Raw genomic sequence first — 26,361 nt, 5'->3', positions numbered from 1 at the left:
GAAGCATCTCAGGTAAGCCTAATAATAGAAAACCTACAGGATAGGCAGAGTGGGTATTACTGTATGCATTTTACAGATATGGAGACTAAGGCTATGGTAAGTGACTTGCCTGAAGTAGCAAAATTTATGATTGAGCCAAAATTTGCAGCCAGGTCTCCTCACTCCAAGCCTATTTGCTTTCAAGTCCTATGTACCACATTATACCTACCCATCCTTTGTTATACATGAAAGTACCATGAATATTGGAAAAGAATGCACGTATGCATCATACCATTATAATGATTGTTCATACAAGTTAGCAACATCTTCAAAGGAACTTACCTAGGTCATGGCACCTTTCCCTTAGATTTGCAGAGAGGAAGAGGCACAGGCCAGCTGCTATCTTTCTTGGTGGAAGCAGTTGATTCTGATTGATCTACATGCTAATTAAAATCCCATGATCTACAAATTGTCAAATTGCATGATAGCACTAATAACAGTGGGACTATGATCACACAGAATCAGTCAGAAAATCTGAATCTGAAATACGGCCTTTGAAGGCTCACAAAGAGCCACTGAAGAAAGAGATTTCACAGACTGTAATAGCCATTTTAGATTTTTAAATACATTTTCTTTTTTTGAAGATTTTATAAATTTGTGAGAGAGAGATAGAGAGGGAGAGGGTACAAACAGGGGGAGCGGCAGGAGGAGGGAGAAACAGGCTCCCCGCTGAGCAGAGAGCCCAATTCAGGACTCTATCCCAGGACCCTGGGATCACGATGTGAGCCGAAGACAGACACTTAACTGACTGAGCCACCCAGATCCCCCTTTAAATACATTTTCTTCAGAGGACCACTGCCTGGCAAGCCTGCCCTCTAGAAGCTCTGATTCAATCAGACAGTCACTGGACAATGGGGGTGGGGGTTGGGAGTTGGGGAAGGCTACGCCAGCCAGCCTCTGGGTGAGGAGAGTGGTGCTATAAAGGATTTCCTAGAGAAGGAGATGCCACAGCCCCATCCTGAAGGAGACCGGGAAATAGGTGTCCAGCGGAGGATCTCTGGCAGGATATACGTATTTGTTTTAAGATAACTTTGTCTATATATTCAAGGGGGCCGGAATGCAATTAGAAACAAATGAGCCTATTCCAAACCAAATGAGCCTATATCCATATATATCCCAATTCCATGGGATAAAGAAACAAAATTAGGAAGACTTTCGGCTATACCTTTGAAAAACTAGGTTGCTCCTTTTCCTAAAGCAGCATGGACATGTCTCAGCATAACTTTCTGCCTTCTCAGTCTGCTTTGTACACATTTTTACACATGGTCCCACTTTGCTGGTAATTATGGTCCACCACTCCCTCTAAAACAGGACTTTTGCTGTCATTTTAGTTTTCCCTCTCAGATTCCCTAAAGACGTTTCTTTTTTTTTTTTTTTCCCTAAAGACATTTCTTAAAAGCGAGGATAACATTTAAGGAATTATCTAGGAGATTTAAAACTAAAAAATACCCTTTATATCATTCTAACAGACCTTAGATTCTGAGGGAGAAAAATATTGATGTTAGCAGAAACTTTAAAAAAAAAAACACTAAAAAAACCCAAAATGTATGAAATGATTGCTTAACTTTTGAAATTGTATTTGTAGTGACTAAATCAGAAAAACGATTATTGTCTCACAACATAAATGAAAAACCATATATAAGCTTTCACAACCAGCATTTAGCATTTGTCAAGATCTCCAAGTGCAACAAATGAACAACCAAGCAATCAAAGTAAATAGATTAGGCATTTAAACGGAAGTCCATTTAACAAGACATTGTGCATTTGGCTATCAAATTATATCTGATCACTGCAGAGAAGTCTACCTCGGGGGGAAGAGGTAATAATTATCTGAGCCCTGAGGAAATCGTCAGAAAGCATTTCCTGTACTCTCATTTGTCCTAATTTTCTCTGTTGCTTATACAGTGACCTTTTCACTTGCTGCCCTTAGAATTGAAAAGGCAGTCTCTTATGAAACAGAGAGTAGACCAGTAGAATCAGAAAATCTAGTCAGCCAAAGTCACTTGTTTCAACCTCACTCTAGGCTTATTTTTTCATTCATCCTGGCTGGGAATCCCACTGTGCACCTTGGTGTTCTGGGCTGCTGCTGTTTTGTTTTTTTGTGTGTGTTTTTTTGTTTGTTTGTTTTCAAATTTTATTTATTTACTTGAGAGAGAGTGAGAGAGAATGAGAGGGAAGAGAGGGTCAGAGGGAGAAGCAGACTCCCTGCTGAGCAGGGAGCCAGATGCAGGACTCGATCCTGGGACTCCAGGATCATGGCCTGATCCGAAGGCAGTCGCTTAACCAACTGAGCCACCCAGGCGTCCCTCTGCTCTGTAATTGGAAGAGTCCTGAGTCCTCAAGGTGGATTGTTCTAACAAACCAGCTGAACAAAGGGAGCATCAGTGTGCAGCCAGGTGTCTAGGAGTGGAACGTGGGCTTCCGGAAGGAGCAGCTGCTCACCCTCCTGTTGTAATCTTGGGACAGTCATTTCACTCCTTTGAACCCATTTTTGTGTCTGTGAACTGAAGATAGTAGAATCAGTCTCTTCCGCTGTTATGAGGATGGAGAAAGGAATATATATTTGATGGGTCTAAGAGGACAGTCTTTAAGCACTAGTACTGTATAGGTACTTGATAAGTATTTGGGGAATTTGGGTCTGAGAGAGGCAACAGCTCTGTCATCTGTTGCTATGTGCTGCTGAAATGCAAATTGTGATGGATGTTGGCATAGGAGAAATTTGATTAAGGAGAACCTTCTCATCCTAGCCCCCCAAATTCCATTAGTGTACCCTCAGCTCCATGTAGATAATGTGCGCATTATCGGCTCTGTTGTCTTCTCTAGTATCACGGCTGTTTCCTTTCCTGTGACTACAGAATATCAACAGGGGTTGTCCTGTCTTAAGCTGATTTACCTTAGCACTCATCTAGTGGGGAACCACAGTCTTTAGGCACATAGGAGACTGAAGTAAGCATTAATACATCTTGATCATTCCAGGGATTGGGGCGAAGGTTGGTCACTTTCCCTGAAATGATAATTTGTTGATAAAAATCATAGGTTAGTGAGAAGTTTCTAAACATAATTGACATGCCCTCCTCAAATTCTCATTTAAAAATAGGATTAAATTATCACCATTGTAATAATCCAGATATATTACTATTATTGCATTTTTGTTTTCAAAGTGTTGACCTACTTTATCCCATGTTATTCTAGGGTAAAGGTCCATCTCAATGCTGCAATTCTGTGGGTTTATGTTTTACCTCCGGTTATTTTCCTGGTTTTATTGATGAGGAAACAGCCTTAGAGAAGTCTCCGGCATAAAGCTCAGTGGAGTTTCCAGCACAAGGTCTGATGCCTGGACTTCCCTCTATAGAGATTCTGATTTAATTCTGGCCCAGCATCAGAGCAGGCGGCAGGAATTTTGAGAGCTCCCAGGTGATTATTAACGGTGAAACCGAGTTTGAGAACCTCTGTCCTAGTGGAAAGAATGGGTTTAAATAAGTCAAGTGTCGGTATTTAGCCAATTCAAGACTTCCTACTGGGGCGCCTGGGTGGCTCAGTGGTTAAAGTCTCTGCCTTTGGCTCGGGTCATGATCTCAGGGTCCTGGAATCGAGCCCGGCATCGGGCTCTCTGCTCTGCGGGGAGCCTGCTTCCTCCTCTCTCTGCCTGCCTCTCTGCCTACTTGTGATCTGTCAAATCAATAAATAAAATCTTTAAAAAAAAAAAAAAGACTTCCTATCACCTTCCTGGCCTTTAAATTTTATTTTTCTTCATTTATCTCACCTACCCACTCTTTTTAAAAGTATTTATAGTACTATAAATAAATAAACAAACTACTAAGCCAAGATATTCAAAAAGAGAGGAAGAAGAAGAAATAATAAGAGGCTGGATAATCTACAGACATACTCCGTGCTAGCTAAAAGCAGCTCTCCCCACACAAAAATTTCTACACATTCATCTTGTGCTGGCAGAATTTGTTAGAAATTAAGAGAGCCCCAGTGTACCGTAATAATAAATAAAACAGCTATTTATAGTCATAAATTAGAAATGATGACATGGAAATCCACTTTCCATTTGGGCATCTTACCCTCTCCCTTCTCCAAGCTAGATCTCGATTTACTTCACATTTTCTCCTCCAGTGTGGTGTGAGGTGTAGACGGAGAGGATGCCCCGGCCCCAGCTGAACCGAGTCAGAGGTGCTGGGTGCCGTGCAGCTGGAGATGGTTAGCAAGTCAAGAGGCCAAACTCTGGGATGCAGGATGGAGCCGCCATTCAAGAGTACTCTGATGTACCTGAGAGATTACTTAAAACTAGATCAGGATAGTCTGGTAGTAAACGTCTCAAGACTGCCATACTTCTCATAAATTCACAGATATTACTAATAATGGAGTCTGGTAATGAATTGACTGCAAATGAGATCCAGGAGTCGAAAACAAAAATCCACGAGGGGAGGAGGGTTTCTAAACCGTGACCCCTGGAATGGTTTCCCTGAGGAAAGAGGGGAATTCACTGCACTGAGTGACTTCACATCCAAGCCCCCACATCCCTCCCCACAGCTGCTCCCCAACATCCGCTGCAGAAATGGAGACCAGGAGGCTAGGTCTCCTACAGACAGCTGTGAGAGTTCGTTTTCCATTTTGCAAACTAATTTCGTTCTTGTCAGTTGCAATGCTCTGCCAAGTGGTAGATGGGAATTTCTAAATCAAAAACCACTAACCTCAAACCGCAACCAGCCCATGTCAAACTTCAGAAACTACTCCCAGAAACTACATACCAGAACGTATGGTAATAATACTATAACTATTTGTAACATACTGCCAGGTTTGTCACGTTTAGAAAATTCATAGCACGTTTTTGGCACACAATCTATTCAGAATAACGGTGATAAAGATGTATATATAAAAATGTATGTTTTTAATGGCCCTATTTATTTTATTGATGCAAGACAGTAAGTTAGCTAAATCTCCATCATCCGTCTGTATGCTTCAGGTACAGATTAGGTCCCTGCAAAGCCAGTTGTTTATGTCTTTAATCCAATTATGCTCAAAGCCTTCAGAATTGATATAGAAGCTCTGCAGACTTTTAGTTGCTGTGAGGGGTGTGTGTGTGTGTGTGTGTGCGCGCGCACGTGAGCGCACGTACCCGTGCCCATGCACGCACACCCTCTCTACCTTCTCTGAGACACCTTATTTCATTGGGGGGGAAAAAACCCGAAATGTTTTAGGATTTATGAAGTCGGAAGCATCTCTGACAACTTGCGAGGGTTGTTTCAAGACTTTCATTGCTTCAACATGAACTAGTAACCCAAGGGAAGCTGAAACCTTCACTAGAATTTAAAGCTGGAGGTCTGAACCCTCGGGACCCAATATCTAAAAGAGTTGCTAAGAGTCTTGACAGGAGATCAGGACCAGGACAGAGCTGGGAAATAATAACGAAGTCCATTCTGAAGGTGGTGAGGAAGCAGACTCTTAGCTCAGGAACTGGCAGGGGGAAGAAAAGCCAGGTAGAGGAAAGTTCTGGCTGGGACGGCAGTGCTGGTGGGGAAGTGAGGTGATGGTGGGACCATGCTGCAGGGGAGGAACCGCTCTCAGTAAGTCAGGACGAGGCTGTTCCTACAGAGTCTCTACTCTTTATTCTCTCTCTGTTTGCACCGAGCCTGGTCATCAAGCCTGCGTGGCTCATAGGAGCACGCTGTGACCCAGTGCAACTTCATGTCACCCAGGGTTAGCCAGGCCTTCTGGTGCTGCCTGCTCCATGGAGGATTCGAGAGCCGGGCCAGTGTAGGTCACCTTGCCACATTTCGGATTCTCCGGACACCCAGTCTCTCCTTGACATCAAAGTCAACTGCATTCCTCTGGGCCGCCTGAAGCGCTCAGCCTCCCGTTTACTGACCACCATGCAAATGCTTCCCGGGCTCCACTGAGGCCTGTCCGGATAGTCTCTGGGTTTTTTTTCAGTCTCTAATTCAATCCTTCTTTCTGCTTACCATCGTGCCACTTCCGTCATGGGTAAGATGACTCCTCAAATCCTACCATTTGACTCTTAGGGAGCCCTTCTGTAACCGATGCTCTGAATGAGTGCTCTGAGTGGATGCCGTGTGGGGCTGCGGAAAGGATACTTTCAGATCTGCTTCAGTCCTGACTCAACCACTTTCTAGCTGTGTGACCTTGAGCAAGTTAACTTTGCTGGGCCTCAGTGTGCTGCTCGTCTTCGAAATGGTCCTAATAATGCATATCAGGGGCTTGTACGCGTAAATCACTTCCCCGGGACCACACAGCAGTTAAGGCCTGTGTCACCTTCCTCTCCCTGCCTTTCTCTTTTACCTTTGCCCCCCTCCACCTTCAAACTCCAGCCTCCCCCTTTGCCTCCTTACTTCATGGTGCCTCAGTTAAACCTGCACCTCCCCGGGGCAAACGGCTTCATTTTCCTTCCCTCCCTGCCCCTTACTTGGATTAGTCCAGCTCTTCCTTTCCAGCAGCTTCTGATCCCAAGACAGCAAATATACTGAAAGTAGTATTGTTCTAAAGAGAAAAACCTTCCTTCGACCTACTTCCTGATGATGTTTTTCCACATTTGTTGATAATCTAAACCTCATATAAATCACTGCCTGAGCTAGCCTAGAAGTCTATTAAGAGATGATTATACATACAGGTATAATCTTGGGGGTGAGGCCCAATGGGGAACCCCGGTCTCAGGCTGCTCCCTTGTCCTCAGACAGAGCCCCAACCTGTGCCAGATACATGACGCTAATATTTGGAAGACTCAGTAAATGCCCATTATTTCATCCCTCATCCAATGTTTCAGTGCTTCCAAAATTCTAACTTAGGTTCCAGCGGCCTGTTTCGTCCACCATTAAAAAAACATTTCACCCTTGTGTTTAAAGCTCTGGATCGCGTAATTCTAATTCTTCGTGAGTTAAGGGTAGTTAGTCCTCTACACTTCCTGCTTACACCCTGCTTATTAAAAAGCATTGTTTTTATCCCTAATGGAGACTAAGGCTTCTATTTCTGGATCTTTCTGGTAGTCCTTTGTGGCCCGTCTTTTCCTGGTTGTTTTTCTTTTTTCCCAGCTTTCTCCATCATTATCCTCCCACATACTCTTAACTACAGCTAAACTGGTTAACTCATTGTTTGGCAAACAGGCCCTGAGGTTTCCCACTTGCATCTGTGCACCAAAACAGCAGTTCTCTTGTCTCTAAGCCTCGGTGGCTCCTCCTCGTTAAAGACCAGGCTGGATCCCGTAGTCCTCCTCAGGTCCGCTCTGTTCACAACTGAAAATACATCCTCTCTCCTCTGAAGTCCTTCCGTGTTTGTACCTCAGCCACGAGGCTCCAAGCCTTACAACAACTCTTTCTTAAATTGTTGATTAGCTTTATTATTTGATCTTGTGTGTCTCAGCCCGCAAGGTTCTGATGGGCAGAGACCATTTTTCTACCATCTGCTGCCATCCCCGGCATAGCCCGGGACAGGTGGAGTAAGTACTTCTTATGTCTCTTAATGTTCCCTCCCCAAGTATTACCCCACTGTTACCCTAATTGACCTTCACTTTATTTCTGACTCTTTTCACAATACAGATTTTTAAAAAATTTTGAAATCACTCTGCAATCCCTGGAAAGCATCCTTCTTCCAGATTTGATTTCAGATGTGACTTAATAAGCCTAATAATGGTTCCTTCTCTTAGCCATTAACAAATCAGTCCAAGAATATCACAAGTTCAGTATCCACTGTGAGCAGGGCACTGAACCACGGGCTTATATTAAACATTACAGAAAATGTGGAAAATGTAATACAAAAGAGCCGGAGTTCAGAGTTGACAATATATCGTGTGTGTGTGTGTGTGTGTGTGTGTATCCCTAAACTCTCTCTATACATTTATGTATATGTTATATGTATATACGAAATCACTTAACACCGAAAAGAATGTAAAGAGTGCAAATGCAAATACATATAATGAAAAATGATTAGGAGTTTACAGAGGAAACATTCTACTGAATTATGCCTTTTTGGGGAAAAATATTTTGGAACAGGTGATTTGGAGAGGCCGCAGGGTCCATAAGAGCAAAGCCCATGGGGCGCCTGGGTGGCTCAGTGGGTTAAAGCCTCTGCCTTCAGCTCAGGTCATGATCCTAGGGTCCTGGGATCGAGTCCCACATCGGGCTCTCTGCTCAGCAGGGAGCCTGCTTCCCTTCCTCTCTCTCTGCCTGCCTCTCTGCCTACTTGTGATCTCTTTCCGTGTCAAATAAATAAAATCTTAAAAAAAAAAAAAGAGCAAAGCCCATGCCTCTTTTTGCTCACCGTCTCTCCCCACCACTTCCTGCAGCGCCTGGTCCACTGTAGACCACTATTCACAGCGCCTGAAGGCACGAATAGCCAAATGCAGAGAGAAGGGAAGGCTAGGTTATGTAGCAGAGCGAGCGTGTTATGCTAGGGACACAGCCATCTATTTTCCTGGGTGGAGCCAAGAAATAACATGCAAAATGATGGAAAGGAAAAAAGAGAAGGAAAATGATGAATGGCATTGAAGTCTTGCCAGGAATTTTGGTTTTAACAGATAGTAACAAACACTTTATTATCCCTTCATTTATTTATTCTGCAAATACGTCTTAAGCATCTACCGCCTCCAAGCACTGTGCAAGAGCCGAGGGGTCTATAGCGAACAGAATGCAGTCTCTGTCTTCGGGGTTGGGCAGCCTTTCCACCATGAGGTGGTGTGGCGGCTCGTACTTACAGCTCTGGTTATTGTTGTCCTCACAGTATTTAGCAGAGGGGAGCAATCTGTCCAGCCTCCATCATAGACGGTGCCGGCGGAGAGCAGAAGCCTTCGTTAAAATGAGCCTCAATGTGAAGTACGTCAAAATAACAGATGATTTGAGGGCAGTAAGGAGGATTGGAAACTTAGGGAGGAACTGTTTGCCTGGAAGGTTGTCTGGGATGATAGAACAGTCGATTGAGGACCCGTGGAACCAGCCCGAGTTTATTTACGGGCGCTTGCATGAGCCCAGGACTGTCAGTTTCCTCGTGTTGTGGCCTGAATGATGGGCTAAGAGGATAAAACTCTTGGTTCAGGGGAAAAAAAAAAAAAAAAAATGTTTACATTGATTTTTTTTTCTTTTGGTTTTTCAGATTTAACTTGCCCTTTGGCATATGTCCCTAGAGAGCCCTGGCTGAAATCAATTTTATTAGAAACCAAACACAGAAATAACAACTTTTATTTAGGGACAGAACTCTGGGAGTCAGAGGATACAGCAAATTAATTTTAGGGCAGATGTGGAAATGCACGAGACCTCAGAGCCCTACTTCTACAAGGATGTTTAATGAGAAGACACTGGTTCCTTTATTTCTGAGATCTTAGGAATTCCAAGATTCCCACTTGGTACTAGAAGATCTCGACCTCATTTTCCATTTATCTCATTTTTCCCCCCCTTTCTCCTTTTTTTTCATTTCTTTCTTTCTCTCTCTCTCTCTCTTTTTTTTTTTCCAGGATGACGGCCTCCCCGAAAATGAACATCAGCTGTCAGTAGCTGGAAAGATAAAGAAGCATTTCAACACAGGCCCCAAGCCGAACAGCACGGCAGCTGGAGTTTCTGTCATAGCAGTAAGCATCTGAAATATCCACCTATGACTTTTTAAAAGCCATCCACCTAAGAGACAGGCATTACTCAGGAGATTCCAGCCAGAGACAGCAGAATGGGTCATTTCTTTAGACAGCTCGACCACTGAATGCGCTGGGGGAGGTTTGGGGCTTCTATATATGATGTGTTTTTGCCGAACATTTCCCTAGGAGTCATCTCATTATCCAACACCTCCAGGGTGTCTCGCAGTATATATTAATCTCATGATTTATTTTTTAAAGCTGAAAACCTCCCCCACAGTGGACTCTGTGCCAATGCAAACTTTGGGGCTCGGAGAAAAAGAGTTCTTAGTGTCCTTTTGCCAGGACCTGGAGGGAGAGGGAAGCCAAGAGAGACGACACTGCAGAGAGAGATTGGAACACTATAGATCTTTGTTCATGCAAAGACCCAAATGAAAGCCAAAACATTAGCAGAAGGCTTACACAGTAAGATTTTCAGTGAGACTGAGCTGCTGCGAACACCCAAAGAAAAAAAACGGTGTCTTGCTCCTTAGAAATTTCTGTTCCTAAAGTCGAAAGTCTTTTACCATTTACCATTTTAGTGATGTGGCTGCACAAGGATTTTTTCTTTTCCTGTTCTATACATGCAGACATACACTATATGCAATTTGATAGCAGCTCTAGGCAAAGATTAAATTGGGCAGAGAAATAATGAAACCTCATACTTCCTGGTGTCATATTCTAGAGTAAATATATTCAAGTCCCAGATTACTTGAGTTTTTAATAATTTCCTCTTTCTTCAGAGTATGTAAATTTGAACAGCATATTCCATGTGAAATCACTTGGGCTGTTTTTCTTTTCTCGACAAAGAACTTAGACACTGCAATGTCAAATTTCAAAAAGTATATATGCTACGAAACAGTATCTTATGCTCAGGAGCAATACTGAATGTTTTACCACTTTTTCGGGTGTTTTATTCCCTTCCTCTCTTTCTTTTTTGGTTGTACAAGTGCTCCAGATAAACGAAAGGTAAATAGGTGACATATTCGATCCAATCCATTCCGGAGCTAGGTTACTATTTGATAAGAGTTTCCAGAATTTGCAGGTGGCACAAATGTACGCATACCCTTTCTGGTACTGTTTGCATTCTGTGTTTGGAGTTACGAGTGAGTAACTGGCTCCTGAGCCCACTCACGGTGTTAAGTCGAATGTAGACTTTCGGATGCTCCTCAGTGCTGCTAAGGGTTTAAAATTGAAAGTCATTCTTCCTTCCCTCTCTCTCTAGTTTGTTCTAAGGAAATTCGGTGTAGAAGTACATTGTCCTTCATGTCCTTCTAGATGTCAGCGTTCTTTGTTCTCAGCAAATATTCAGTCAGTAATTTGGGGAAGTAATAATCTCATGGCAATTCTCAACGAAATCAGACCTTCTATACTCTGTTTTCATCATTCATTCAAGATATAAGTCTATTCCAAAACGTTCGATTCCACAATTTGCTTTTGGAATGGACTGCCAGCACGCTTTTCCATGAAAAGGACTGCTTTCCTGCCCCCACTGAGGGCTTACGTCTGTGAGAAGGGTGCTTTTCCACCTCTGTCATTTTGTTTTTTTTGTTTCTGTTTTTCTTGGTCTTTTATTTTAATTAGTCTCTGGTTAAGTTTGCCTTGGTTGCTCAGTAATGGTTTGTTCACAGTATTCTGGGAGTCTTATAATGACTAAGGGCAGGAACTTCAGGGCAATTTTCCCAGGGATAGACAACACAGATTTGAGGAGAAATCCTACTTTAATCAAACTGGGATAAATTCCAAAACCTAATCCACGTGGCTTATTAAAACTTTATCTAAGTAGACCTCCAAAAAACTCCAACTAGTATTTGAAGATCAAGGTCTGTGGATTTTCCCCCCTAACTATCATGATTGGACATTTTGAATACAATTCCATATCAGTTCCTCCGTTCATCACTAACATGTTCCCATGGAAACTAAAAACTAGCAGTATACTTATAAATTGCAAAATGGACGGTGTAGGCCTGATTATGCATTAGTTATGTGTGTATTGAATCTTCTTTATTCACTACAGATGTAAAAAAAAGTATCAACTTAACTCAGACTCAAAATAATTAACTATTTGGGGAAATACCTGGAAAAATGCCTTGTCCACTCTAAAGCACGATTCACATGTTAATTAGTATTGTTAGTGTTTCAAGCATGAAAGAGCACAACTGTAAATTTCAGGGGTTGTTTCCGAAGACTCTGGCCTGCCATGCACCCTCTCTAGAATGCTTTTCTCTCATAAATGTCCACACCTTCCATTAGAACCTGGGAGAGGTCGCCAGTGGCAGGGAGGGGCTGGGGATCAGAAGTTGGCCAGTTTGGCTGCCTTTGTGATTAACTTCCAGAATAGCCCTGGGTAAGTCAGCTGACACTCCACAGCAGTTTTCCCATTCTTACAGGGCAAAGACTAGGTCTCAGCAGTTTTCCCATTCTTACAGGGCAAAGACTAGGTCTCAGGGGACCACCACAAGAGAAAGGAGCCCTGGCATTGAATAATACAGTTGACCCTTGAACAGCACGGGTTTGCACTGTGCGGGTCCACTTACACATGGACTTTTTTAAAAATAAATAAATGCAGGACTCTAAGTGTGTTTTCTCTTATGATTTTCTTAATGACATGTTCTTTTCTCCAGCTTTATTTATATAGTTTGTAATACATATCCAAAATATGTGGTTATCGACTGTTTATGTTATCAGTAAAGCTTCCTTTGGTTAGCAATAGGCTCTTAGTAGTTAAGTTTTGGGGGGTCAAAATTTATGCACGGATTTCCGACTGTGCTGGGGGTCAGCATCCCTAACCCTCTCATTGTTCAAGAGTCAACTGTATTCCAATTCAAACTAAGCTTTATCTGCAGAAGAATGATATTCTGCTGTAAGGCAGAATATAAGCGGTAGGTCGGAGGAGGAGTCTTCATAAATGGTGCATTCTGTCCACACCATTTGGCAATTTAATAATGCAATATAATTATTAATTCACCTATGTGAAAATTCCTATAATTAATATAATTTTGTAATGGCTTCTATTGATATAGAAAAAAACTGATTACAGCATAAATTTCATTCAGAAGAATTTTGTCCCACAGGCATGTATGCTCTCCCCAGAGGCTATAAGATAATGTATTTTATTTTAAACTGCCTCTATGGGACTGATTGCTTGGAAATTACATACACCCTTTAAAATGAAAAATTCTACTATTTTAGAATGTAGTGTCCATCACCTTGTATTTTCAGGAAATGAACAGTTAATCATTAGTCTGTAACTGGCACTTCTCCTTCCCCAGTTAGAAATCTAACTACCCGCTGGAGATGAGCAATGCTTATAAAGGAATCCAGGGCACCTTTTTTTTCCTAGAGTGACAAAGGAAAAAGAGGATACTGTCATAACAAACAGAATCTAGTCACAGAAGTAAATTATGACATGAGCGTAGTTTAGCGTGCACTCATGGTTCTAAACCTCAATGTTTTCTGTTCCTGTTGTCATTTTTTCCTTCTCTGCTCTCCACCCCCTCCATCATTAAGACCAAAGAAAGGACAAGTGATAACTTTATATTAAGGTTGCAAGAGGTCCTCAAGTTGACCAGGAGAGTAATTACCAGCTGGAGGCTGGCTGGGATCATCCAGCCCTTCTCAAAGGAGAAAGGGTGTTCTGACATTGAGGTCAGGGAATGTGATTAGGGGGAAACCCATTGCCGTCCTTGAAACTGCAACACTGCCTCTCAGAAAGACTCCTTTGTCCCTTTACTACCTTCCCCAGTAGTTGGGGGATTAAAACACACACACACACACACACACACACACACACACACACACACCAGAACAGAGAAAGGGAAACAAAAGGTTATTAAAATGCAATTTATAGACATAAAATGGAATTAGAGATGACATTTTAACGGTGGACTTCTTGGGAGCTGAGGAAGGGAGGGAGGCATTATTAGATTTGCTCAGCTTGATGAAGAACCGATGACTAAGATGTCAGTTCCAATTTATTTTTCCTCATTTAATTCTGTTTATTATTTTAACCGATAATTTTCCTAATGCTTTAAAGTTCTTGTTTTGCATTTTGCTCATGCAAATGGAGCATTTCCGTCTAACTGAACAAATCCATACTAATCAGTGTGCAAACAACAGTGATTCTGGGAAGCTGAGTTTACCCAGAGAGCCAGTCGCACTAGCACATTCCCGTGTGTCCTTGTTATGGGACACTTTTCCTGTAGATGGCAACAGAGGACTAGTTACCAAGTGGCCAACTCCATGAACTGAAATAGAAGCGTGGGATTTCATATACGACTCCCAAACCGCAGGGAGACTTGGATTTTTTTTTTTCCCTAAATGAAACGAAATGCACTCTTTTTTTAAGGATTAAAATCTCACATTGCTCTTCCGTGAAAACTGGGATAGCCTAGTTTATTATAATCAGAACACCAAACCCTGCAAGCAGTTTTTAGTTCGAATGCCTGGTGCCCCCGCATGTTTTTGCAATGCCTTTGTGAGTTCAGAAGTAGAGACTACGGGCATGGCACCGTTACCACACTTGAAAGCACTCATGAGCGTCTCTCGAAAGAATAGCGTGCAGGGTGCATCCTGTCCTGGGCGGGATGGGGGAGTGGGCCTACAGCATGATGACTGTTTTCCGATTGGGGGATTGAATCTTTCATTCCTAGGTAGCCAAAGGCTGACATCTTATTCCAGGATGAACAACTTTGAGAACTTACCCTGTTCTTCTATTTACCGTAGCTTTTGTGGATCATAAGCGCTTAACTGTACATACGCATTTTTAATATACAGTGAAAACTCTTTTTCCTTTCCTTTTCTATATTTTCAGAGAGAAAACTTACGGACTGTTTTATATTATATCGTTTTAGCCCAGGAATGTAATTAAGACTCACCTTTAAGAGTAGCTCTGCTTTTGAGGATTAACTCTGAAAGAAATCCAAACTGTTGTGACTTGTGAGGGTCCTTTTCATCTTTTATTTCCTATGCATGAAGCCCTCCAATTTAAGCCTGATGGGGTGAGATGGGGAGGAGGGAGTCCAACCTGCTTTCTCTTAGGTGGCTAAAACAATTTCAGTGCTTTATTTAATTGTAACGCATTTTCCATTCTATGTCATATGAAGAGGTGTTTATATCTTTTGAAATTGAGAGGACATTATTAAATGTGCATTCAAAACCTTGTCTGACAAATTAGATCTATTCTAACAAATTGGCCTCCGAGATATTCATGAGGGACTAGTGCCTTTTCTTGCCTTTTTATTTTCATGTGCCGATTTTAGGCTATTAGCTAGTCACCCTGCAAAAGAGGCATGGTGACTGTATTTCAGTGTATAGTCGGTGAAGAACGGCTTGGTCTGGAGTCGTAATTCTCTAGCACAATGTCGATCCACTGAGTTGCCCCCATTTCTCTCTGCTCAGCTGGACCACGGGTTTACCATCAAGAGATCAGGGTCTTTGGACTACTACCAACAACCAGGAATGTATTGGATAAGGTATGAGATGGTGCAGCTCAACAGTCAGTGTTTCCATGGCAACGTGCTGGCAGTCTCCATTAACCAGTTCCTTCAGTGGATAAACATGCTTTTGATTTGTTACCCAGTCCATATGCTGCTTTATCGGTTTCATTTTAATCTTGATTGAGATGCCACACCCCCTCATTCCTTTTTTTCACCCATTATTCACACTGACATTTGCCAGCTTTCTTTCCATTGCACATGCTCAGTATCAATTTTCCTTACAGTTAAAAGGACAGTATATTTAGCATTAATGCCAAAGCCTTTTCCTGATGTTGCTAATTAAAACCATGATTTCTGGTGCTCTTCTGTCCTGTAACAAATGGAAGAACAATGGCGCCTCAGTGTGCGTTCTATAGAAGTATATACTGTCATTTTAAAGTCATCAAGCCCGACCTTGACCTTACTAGATGGATGAAACAATGCATTTACACGTTAGCAGTAGAAGCTCCTCCAAGTACAATGAGCTATAGAATGCATTGTGTGTGTTGGTAAGCTTGTGTTTTCAAATTCTCCACCTTCTTGTTTTGTTTTGTTTTCGTTTTATTGTTCCCTCTCTCCCCCTGGAAATCCCTTTATGTACTAGCTATTGCATGAATTTATTTTTCAATATTTTGTAACTGTCAGATTACTTAGCTGGCTTATCTGCAGAAGCAAAAGGGACTGTGTATGGGAGGTATTGATTTTTTTTTTTTTTTTAAACTGGGTTCAGAATTCTATCCCAATCATTTTCTATTCTAGTCAACTGCCCTGGCATTTCCTTCAAGGGGCATTGTTTGTGTCTCTTTAAGTTATCCACAGGCAGGATGGTTTCTGATGATTTGAAAATTTTACTATGAGAAGTCCCAGGGAACTTTTCTCCTCCATCTTAATGTTTCTGAAATGATCTCCTGGTAAAGCTCCACATCTTTGTGTTTGCTAAGAAAGACTCCCGTGGTTTTTGTATTTGTTTCCCCCAAATGATGGAGCCCACGTGCAGTAATGTAGTGGCTACCTGATGTTTTTTTCCTGGATTAGACTACTAAATTTTACAGAAAGAGAAGTATATATGTGCGCGTGTTTATATATGTGTGTGTATATGCACACACACATATAATATATAATTTTAACCCCCAATTAATTATTCCTGATTTTTATTTCTACACTCAAAACAAAGGACTTAAGGAAGCTGTAAAGGGCACACTTTGACAAACCATCCAGTATACTAAAACCATGATAATTTCCCAATCAGTTTAAAGCAAGAAAACACCTAAATGTAAATGAAATGTTTCACCATCAGTTTTACACAGAGCCTGTTTGTATCTTCTCGATTGATAAGCATGCCAGAGTTGCAACTCAACCTTTTTCTTTGCTTAAGAAAATAACTTTATAGGTATAGCAAGAACTTTGTTTTATGTTTAACCTTTTGGGGTGGGGATTAATCACGATTTGCCTTTATGCAGACTCTTTTTGACGTTTTTAACGTAGAAAAGGGTCCCTCTGACTTCTACTTTTTACTGAGAGAGAATCTGCATTCAGAAGGGTGCGGATCCCACAAATGCACATTCCAGGGAATTCTCAGAAACGGGACCCAGATTGGGCACAGAACCTTTCTAGCACCTCCCCACATCAGGGCCCTCCCGGGAGGGTCACATAGCCCCGAGGGTAAACACTGACCCGGACCAGGACTCTATCCACATTAATTAGCTTTGTCTGGTTGTGTACTTTATATAAATCGAATCACACCATGTTCTGCCTTTATTTTTTTAATTGTATGCCTCCTAACCTCAGGCATAGTAGCCAAATACATATGAGTAAAGTTGATCTACAACTAAAAATATGCATCAGCTATGTCTAATTACAGTTGTGCATGTTTGTGTAATAAAAATGGCACATACGAATATCAAATTTCAAAACGAAAACGCTAGAAAATGATGTTGTTAAATGTGGGGGAGTAAGAGTGGGAGCAAAATGCCAAGTAAACACAATAATTAATAAATGTAGCCGAGTATAAAAAGGCCATTTGACTAAGATCCTAGTGATGGTTCCCATCAGCAGACAAAATGACACATCCCTGAATAATGGGCAGGAGCAGATGGGAGATAATCTCTTTTTTCTTCCACACAGAAACTGCTCTGTTTTCCAGCTGGGGGCAGTAACAACAATGTTTATAGTTAATGCTGTAGTAAACAGCACACCCAGTATGTAAAGTTAAATTGGAGAAACGATGCTAAAAACTCATCGGCATATATGCTTAATTAGGAAGTTTTATAATGCCATTTAGCCTCAGAACGAACACACTCTCCTCGCTGATTGCAGATGCTTGCCTTTTATCTCCACGGAAGTGGGAGCATTTGTCTAACCGCGGTGGCAGCCAACTTCCAACATAAACAACCATTACAGGCAAACATCCCCGCTCCCAACTGTTGTGTTTATAAGTGCTCATGGCTGTTTTCGCTCCTCTGAGCAGAACACTTGGGAGTCCTGGTTCCTTTTTGTAAAGCAGCTCACATCAGGGCATAGGCTGGAAAGAGCATCTCTTTGGGTGCCCAGAATTGTCGTGTCCCTCTTACTAGGCTTTTTGGTGATGGTGGAGAAATGGCAGGTGTCCGTTTTCCTCTTTCTCCTTCGTTCTCTTGCTTCTGGACAGAGAGCTGCTGCTTCCAAGCTGTAGCCAAGGGAGCAGCACCGTGTTTGGCCTGTTTTTCCAGGAGACCTTGCTCCTGTCACCTTGAGTCCAGAGGGGACCCTGCCCCAGGAATGAGCTGCCTGGGCCATTCCACTCCCTCATGGCCTTCCTGCAAGCAGCTGGAAAACATTTACATCTCATTACATTCCCCCCACCCCCGTCCTGAAGATGAGTCCTGATCCGAAGGGGCTGTGGTCACACGTATTTTGTGCCTCTCTCTAGTGAAGGTGTCACTGTGGCAGGTGTTGTGGCCAACAGCGCATGGAGAAGAATCCTGCATCTTCTACAGCGGCCAGAACGGGGTAACCCAATTAAATAAAACAAATATCAAAACAAGACAGAAGCTAAAAATGTTAAATGAGATAAAACGCGGAGGTGAGCTAGGACAAAAGGGTGGTTGAGTTCCCAGGCATGACGTGACTAAAATGTGCATATTGGATTCAAGCACTGTCCTGAAACAGTGAGTAATGAGGCAGAGCGGTAGCAGCCGTGCGCAGTCTTTGCAAGGCTATTAAACGCTGTCATGCTCCGCTGTTAAAAGGAATGGGGTCAGTTAAATGCATCTTGCTTGGTGCGGGTTTGAAAGAAGAGTTCCCACGAAAGCCAGGGAGGAACCCCAGCGTGGTGTCAGGAGGGCTCCCAGGCTGGCCTCAGCCAGCAGCCAAACGCCCACGGCCAGTTGCATGCCTTGTGGGTTGTTTCACTGCACGTTGCCTTGGCCTTGCTCCGCCATTGAGAAAGCGCTGGTGAGCATCAGAGCACTGCCAGAAGGACGAGCAGATGCCCCTGTTCCAGCAAGGGATTAACCACCCAACTCCACACCCGACCCAAGACTCCCTCTGTAACAGAGTGTAACACTTAGAGAGGGCCGAGATTTAAACTTCAGAACCCACCCACACTGTGATTACCGAGAAAAGGATCAGGCAAGTAGGTAGTATGGGTTTGCAGCCTTGACGTTAAAAAGTGAAGCCAAGAGGCTCAAAAGATGGGCAATGCCTTGCCCTGTCGTTCCACGAATGGTATTGAGAGAAGCATGGGGAGAGCGAGACGTCTGTGTCATTTCCCCAAGTCAGACAGGTGGCTCACTGTTGGAGAGTTCCATCCTTAAGAGAGGATGCCAGCCACATCTCTCTGTCTTTTAAAAATGTCACTTTCTTGTTATTGAAATGAGCAGTGGCCATGGCATCCCAAGACCTACTGATTGGCTCTGAACCGAAGTGAGATTTTATACTTCTCCTGACATCCTCGATGATTCGGTATTGATCGGAAATTTGGTGGTATCCTATTTATTTTTGACCTAGCTTAGGAATCTCTTTTCCTCTTTTACATTTAAAGAAAAAAAAAGTATCTGCCCTCATCTGTGTATTTATTCATGCCATACTTTGACTCCGAACATTCCCCAGTGATGGTCACTGATATACTACAGATTTTATTAGGTGAATGCATGTAGGAAAGGGTAGTCATGAAGAACTTATCATAAGTATTGACGCACAGTTATTTATCCAGAAAGAGTGTAAATGTGGACCTGCTGAAGTTAGACGATTCTCAAATCCGTGTCAGCCACATGATACTTAAAGAAACCAGAAAGTCTTGGAAAGTGAAGTGAAATGAAGTAGGGCCAAGATTGGCAGCGCAGAGCGGGGAGAGTAGGCGACTTTGCTGTCAGGAAGCCCGGGTTCCTGTCCAGGAGGCCCATGGTTCTTCCCACCATGGGACCTTAGGCAAGTTACATGGTTTTCTCTGATTCTCCCTTTCCCCATCTATATACACGTATTACTGACCTCCCAAATCTGTGGTGAGGATTAAATGAGCTGCCTATGCCAACGAGCTTTTACAGACCCCAGCCCAAAGGAGGCGCTCAGAAAAGATGGCTTCCCTCACAGGGTCTCCCTCACTTCCATGAGAAACCCAGCCGCTCCACACAGCAGACAGATTTTCCTGAGAAGCGGATCTTGCTGCAGGTAGAAACATTTGTGATGAAACTTGAACGTGAACTTTTTGATGCTCTGATTGGGAGAAACTGCTGAGTAACTTACAGGATTCATGAGGATTTGTGGCATTAATTTTACTTAAGGTAGTCTCTTCCAAAAATCCTAGGGAAGTATAAGTTTTAAATGTAACCTTCTAGGGCAGAGATTGGTAAACTATAGTCAATGGGCCAAGTTGAGCCCGCTGCCTGTTTTTGTGAAGAAAATTTTATTGGGACACAGCCACACTCATTCATTTATAAATTGCCTAAGGCTGTTTTTCCCAGACAGTGGCAGAGTTGAGCAGTTGGGTTGAAGAATTGTATGTCCTGCAAAGGCTAGAGCATTAACTATTTGGCCTTCCCAGAAAAAAAATTTTGACTCCTATTCTAGGGAGAAAATGTTTCCAAATTAAAAAGTACCATCTGGTGGGCTTGTTGAAATCTGTATCTCTACCATTTACTGGAATGCCTGGCACATAGGACGCCCTCAATAAATATCTGTTAAATTAATGAATAAACAGTTGAACTGTATAATCAAGGGACCATTAATATAAAAGAACCTTAATTTTGAGGATAAACGTGTTTTTGAGGATAAACGTGTTTTTGAAGGACTTGGAGTCAAAGTGTGGACAATCAAATTACATCAGACATGCTCTAGGACAGTATTCCACTTACAGCAACTTGGGAGTAAGACTTTCAGTAAAGCTAAAAAGTTGTTTTTGTAAAAAAGGAATTACCCATAACTTACCTGCCTTAGTAAATTCTAAATTTTCATAGATTTCCATCAGATTAGTTATGGTTGTGGTTGTGCTTTAGTTTACTAGGATGATGAAGGAAAACCAAGATGGCAGCTCAGTTTAGCTTCCATTGTGAAAAAATCAAGGTCTGTAGGGCAGAGGAAGCATATGAATTTTGTCCTCTAGAAGGCTGAGCTCAGTAAATGGCTCTAATTTTAACCCTCTGGTGGGAGGCCATCAGAAACCCATTGTAGAGAGCAAGAACAATTTGGGATTCTATTAAGAACAGAGCAGCAGGAGGAACCTGTGTTTAAGAAGGTGGTGGAGAACCATGGAGGCCGCTCCATCCTGGAAAGTAAGGAATAACCTTTAAGAGAGTCACACCTAGAAAGTAGCTTAGAAGCTGACCAGGTTTCATTCCACGAGATGTCCTTCTGCCATTTTAACAGTCACTTCAGGGAAATACCATGTCATAATGTCCAGATACCATGCAGTTCCTGGCGTAGCCCCAAAAGGGTATTAAAGCGAAACAAAACAGAATCGTAACAAGCATGAAAGTAAGCCAAATAAAATGAGGAGGGTGGATATCTCAATTGATTCGGCAGTTTAATTTTACTAGCAGGCAAAACATTTCCAGAGTGGCAAGCAACTCGTAACTCAGTCCTTACAGAGTGAGGGCAAGCAAGGGGAAGGGTTCCCTAGATTAATGCCCCAACAGCTGTATCCTCAGTTCCGTCTCCTTGGTAGTATGAATAATGGATGGGCTAAAAGGCAAAATGTGCAGTAATGTTCTCTTATTAATGAAATGAAGACTACTTGTGATGGCCAGCAATAAATTAAGAAAAGCAAAAATGGAAAAGCAGTCAACGTTTGCCTCAGAAAAATGCAGTTACTTAAAGGCAATAATTACGGCCGTGACAGAAGACATCGCCTCACAACCTAAATGAGGTGCATCTCTTGCAAGCCCTGAGCGTACGTTGCAGAACAGAATTATTTTTTTGATCCACGGACTGCAAGGCCTATTGTTTGCCAAGAGAGGAACAATCCATTATGTAGACTGACGGCAATATTAAGCATATTCATAGTATTTCGGAGGTGAAAGTTTCCCTAGGGATCACGCACTGTACTTCGCCTTTAGTCTACGGACCAGGGAACTGGCTCAGTGTGCTTGAGAAACATGTCCAAGGACACATCATCAGCTGAGCTAGGACAAAAAGCTAGTTTTCCTGACTTACCCCTACTGCTGCTTCCAAGGGGATTAAGCCAACGCCAACCAGACGAGACAAACACAGCAGACATGGAGGTGTTGCAGACGGGCAGAAACAAAGCTGATGTTCTCGTTCACATTCCTGATTCATTCCTGACTTTCCTCCCGCATGCTCTGGTTTTCCCCTTCAACATCGCATAGATATGTAGATGGATATGTCCTCCATATTTATGCTGATTTCCAAATGTAACGTCAGAGATAAAGATTTAAAATATCTGAGTGCTCTGTGGAGGATAGTACCGTTTCATGGTAATACAAGAGGCCACTGACCGATTTCATTAGATGTCTCTATTGTCGGAATATATCTCCTCAGTATTAGGCAATTTCATTCGTGCGTGCCTGTTACCACGGCAGGCACCAAAACCTGATGGTTATTAATTTCTCTAAGATTTCCAACTATTGCGTGTGCAGCCACCTGAGTTGCCAAAGTAACCGGCATGATTTTACCATGCCTCAGTTTTCACACTTGGTCTACAGCTCCTAAGGACGCTGTGATAACCAAGGGCTTACAGTCTCAGGTAGGAATATACAGTTTCTTCTGTGTAGGACAGGTTTATATTTGTTCCTCCTTACCATTTTATTTGGTTAACTATTCATACTGTTTTCCAGGATCCCCCAGTACACAATTATTTAGCTATAACTCAGTACACAGGATAGTCGTCCTTATTGGGTACATATTTTACGTAACTAGATTAGAGCTACATATTTGGTTCCTACTGGTCAACTCCAGAATCTCAAGAGATTTCTTGCTCACCTCTAACCTGTGGTAATTAGCACCAAAATGTGATAATGCAGGTTTCAGATTCTCTTGCGAGTTCTTAACAAAGTGATAACTTACTGAGGAAACTCTTGGGAATTCTGTTGCAAGTCCATTCGTGTCGGCTCTAACAAACCTACAAACCATGAGCGAAATAAACTAATAGAATAATAAATCCGTTAGGAAGTCTTAAGTTTTAATGGAACATCAAGGCTCTACCTGAGGATGACCTTCCCTTATAGAGATAGGCAGCAGGAAGAAGAGACCCCATTTTCTTGATACTGGGAATTTTGGTAATTGATAAAGGGGACAGCAGACTTTCAGAAAAGATTGAAAGAGCCCAGAGTTTAAATTTGTAAGGCAGCACTTCAGAGGAGAAATGATGTTTGGAATGCTTTTTTAGGGGGAAATTAAAATGATCAGTTGGAAAAAACATATATATATATGTATATATTTATAGCAGTACCTTTTTAAAAATTATTGTTCTATTTCCTTGCTGAATTCATCTGTCCTGAACTACAAATGGGGACTACAGAATTCAAGGGTAAAATTGGAACTATACATACTCTAGAGGCAAGTTCATTTTATAGCCACAATTAAAATTTTTAAAATGTGGTATATGACAGTGCTTACTGTGCTGAGAATTTCACGATAAATGGTTACTGAATAGATAAATATATAAGAGAATATTATGGGATGCAACCATTTGGTCACATACATCATATCCTTAAATATTGACTTGTGATCCCTTTAAGTTCTTACTTTTTTTGGTATTATACAGTTGCTTTGGATTCTGTTTTTTTGTTATTATTCAGAAGTATCTGAAAAAGTTTAATCCTGTATTAAGTAAGAAATGTTTAATATGTCTCTAATACGTGTGCCATAGTCTGCTAGGCATTCTGGAAAATGCAAAGAAGTTTCAGATTCTACCATCGAGGAGCTTCATGGCATTTGGGACATATTCACAGAAAGTTAAGTAGGATGCAAATGTGCAAAAGTAACAAAAGTTTGGTCAAGACCATAATTGCCTGAGGAATTTAGAAAGAGAAAGTGTGATGCAGGAGGTGAAATTTGATCAAATCTTGGAACATACATAGATTTGAGTGCATGGGAAGGAGGAGAAGTAATTTCAGATAGGTGAGCACCTTGAACCAAGATATAAGGCGAGAAGGATTGAAGTGTGCTCAGAGACACATCAGTTAAGACTTTTTTGATTGCAGGGCAGGTGACAAACATCCAAACCAAACTGGCTTAGGCAAAAAGGAAATTTATTATTTCATCTAATCTGGAAGGTTCCAAGGTTGGGTCTGGTTTCAGTGACGGATGGATTCAGCACTCAGTCAGGGCCTGGTTTTTTTCCATCTCTCCACTCTGCCTCCCAATGTTGGCTTTAGTCTGGAGCTTTACACGTTACAAAGATGTGGGAAGCAATGCCAAGCCTACTATCCTTCAAAAATGGGGGTTCATTATAAAAGTGAGGTCCTGGTGAAAATCTCCTTGTATCCTATTAACTGGGTTGGATGCCCATCCTGAACCAGTCGTGGGTATCAGGGAATGCAGTAAGCTCACGCTTGCTCCTGTCATAAGCCCATCCCATCCTTGCCTCACTCTCAAAATGGTCATCTTCACTGGAACCACACAGTACAAGAATGGGGCATGTCCCAAGGGAAAGTGAGGTATGGTTAACTGTAAACGGAGTGGGTGGGTGCCGTGTAAGAAAACCAAGTGTCCGCTAATGGAGGATAAGTCTGCAGGTCATTTTGAGTAATTACAAGAACGAGACGCTGGAAGTTCTTTCTGTGAGCACATGGTGAATGTTAGGACAAGGAGTTGGGCTTTACGAGGAGTTGTAAATAAGTTGGACCTGGGGATAATTGACCTGTCAGCTGTGTGCAGGATGAACTGGGGGTTGGGTGCTCAAGAGGGAAATCATGTGACTTCTGTGGTACTTCCCCATATTTCAAAAGCTGCCATGTTTGCAGAGTATTTGTTGTGTGCTGAGAACTAGGGAGAACACAGAGGGGATGCCCAAGACTTGATCCTGCCCCTCGAAGAGGCTACAGTGTGGCAGAGAAGACAGTGCATTGGGGGCAGTTGTGGTGCAGGCAGGGCACACAGGGTTAGCAAAACTGGGTTTCGTGGAGCACAGAGAAGGAAGACCTTCTTAAAATGAACCACAGTCATGGAGCTGGAAGCAGAGTGAGCAGGAACCCAGGGGAGAGAGACCTGGAGCCTCTTTGAAAGCAAGTTGGTTGGGACCGCAGTCATTAGTTGTGTAGCCTTTGTGACTATTAGGAGGACATGAGTGGGTAGGGAACTGCCTCTCTGTCATCAGACTTAGGCCTCCCTTGGAGTTAGCAGACCCAGAACGGGATTATACATGCAGTGGACCCTGGCTTGCTGTCCCTGAAAGAGAGGGGTTCTCAGGCCATCGGCATGGGAAAGCCCTGGTCTTTGGGCATTCGATGCTGCCTGTGGCCAGTGTCTTCTCCCCAGCTCACTCTGGTTGGGAACAAAGGAGTGAGCTCCTGGCATGTGGTAGCTCCATTTTATTGTTTCACTAGACGTCAGAGTAAATGGGGAAAAAATTCTCAGGCCTTCTGCAGGAGGAGAACTGAGTTCTCTTCCTGGTGAGAAGTGCTATTCAGGCAAGTCTCTCCATATGTCTGGGCCTCAGTTTCCCTGTTTATAAAGACAGAGCATTGGACAAAGAATGCGTGATAAATTCTCTTAAAATTCTGAGAGTCTATAAATCCAACTGAAACAAGCTTCACACCCTAATTATTCCATGACATAGGAGCATGACATGATCTATTTCCAAAAATAACTGCCCTGAAATTACTGTTTAGTGGCACAGCTGAAAGCGGGGGAGATTGGAGCCCCGGGGTTCACCCGCTGAGGCGGCGAACATTTAGAAAGCTGCTAACTCGAGAAAGTGCCAGGAGTGGTGAGGACTGACTGGTCCAAGGGGTCAGGGCAAGTGTTGTTCAAGAAGAAGGACTAGGAAGGAAGAGAATGTGATTGCCCTTAGGAGGATCTGGAGAAATGGAAGTGAAAAGCCGGGGAATGGAACCATCCAAGCATGGACTCAGCATTGAGGGCCACCAGCCCCCGCATTAGCTGTCTTGCAGAATTTATGGGGAAATGGCCCATTTCAGTGGCTGCAGCCAGGAGCGTGACTTGAAGGGATTATATAGATTATGAGGAGATGCAGGAAACCTGGAGAAAGTGCCAAGAAGAGGAAGGAGGGAGGGAAGGTGCTCTAAGTTCTGATTTGAGCTTCGTTTTGCATGTTTTCCTCTGACCTGCAGTTATTTAATTTTAAAACCGTCTCTTACATCCAACTATGAAGGGGGAAAAACAACAAACAAACAACAATCAAGGCCTTCCATTTCTGAGCACCTCAGCCATTTAAAAAGCATTTGCATATCCATGTTTACCTACAGCACCTCGAGGACAGCGGGGCGGGATTATTCCTGTTCCTTATTTAACTGGGAACCGAATAAATAGTTCCCATAGCCAGTGATGGACAGAGCAGAGTCACAATTCCTGCCGACAATCCAGGTGTGTTTTCTTCCCCACATCGGAAAGCCTCAGTCCGCTACTCAGTATTTCGTCCAATGCCAATGACTTTTTCTTTCTCAAGAAGGTAGAAATAGAAATATTTTTTATGACCAAGAGGAGAGTTTCTATTACTCTTGGATTAACTACAGAATGGTTTTTATGTAAGTCAGACTAAATAGACGTCTGTTTTTTTACAAACATTCAATCCACGTACACAGAACATTTTCAGTTTGCTTTGAAAGCAAAATACCATGT

General features: G+C 42.5%; 1 protein-coding gene across 4 annotated transcripts in view; it reads left to right on the top strand.

The window, feature by feature from the left end:
• Nucleotides 1-26,361, top strand: part of DCLK1 (doublecortin like kinase 1) — a 359,451-nt gene that overhangs the window by 325,729 nt on the left and 7,361 nt on the right. For 2 of the 4 annotated variants that reach the window (XM_045978159.1, XM_045978158.1), the window contains exons 16-17: nt 9,500-9,613; nt 15,050-15,123. In XM_045978159.1, coding sequence (XP_045834115.1) covers nt 9,500-9,613; nt 15,050-15,123 — 188 coding nt within the window. The remainder of the gene's footprint in view (nt 1-9,499; nt 9,614-15,049; nt 15,124-26,361) is intronic. The other 2 variants (XM_045978157.1, XM_045978156.1) reach the window with 1 other exon arrangement.

The sequence above is a fragment of the Meles meles genome, chromosome 14 (assembly GCF_922984935.1).
Source record: "Meles meles chromosome 14, mMelMel3.1 paternal haplotype, whole genome shotgun sequence".
In the NCBI taxonomy this organism is placed as follows: Eukaryota; Metazoa; Chordata; class Mammalia; order Carnivora; family Mustelidae; genus Meles; species Meles meles.
The sequence above is the reverse complement of the archived record's forward strand: the minus strand, read 5'-3'. Positions and strand labels throughout refer to the sequence as shown.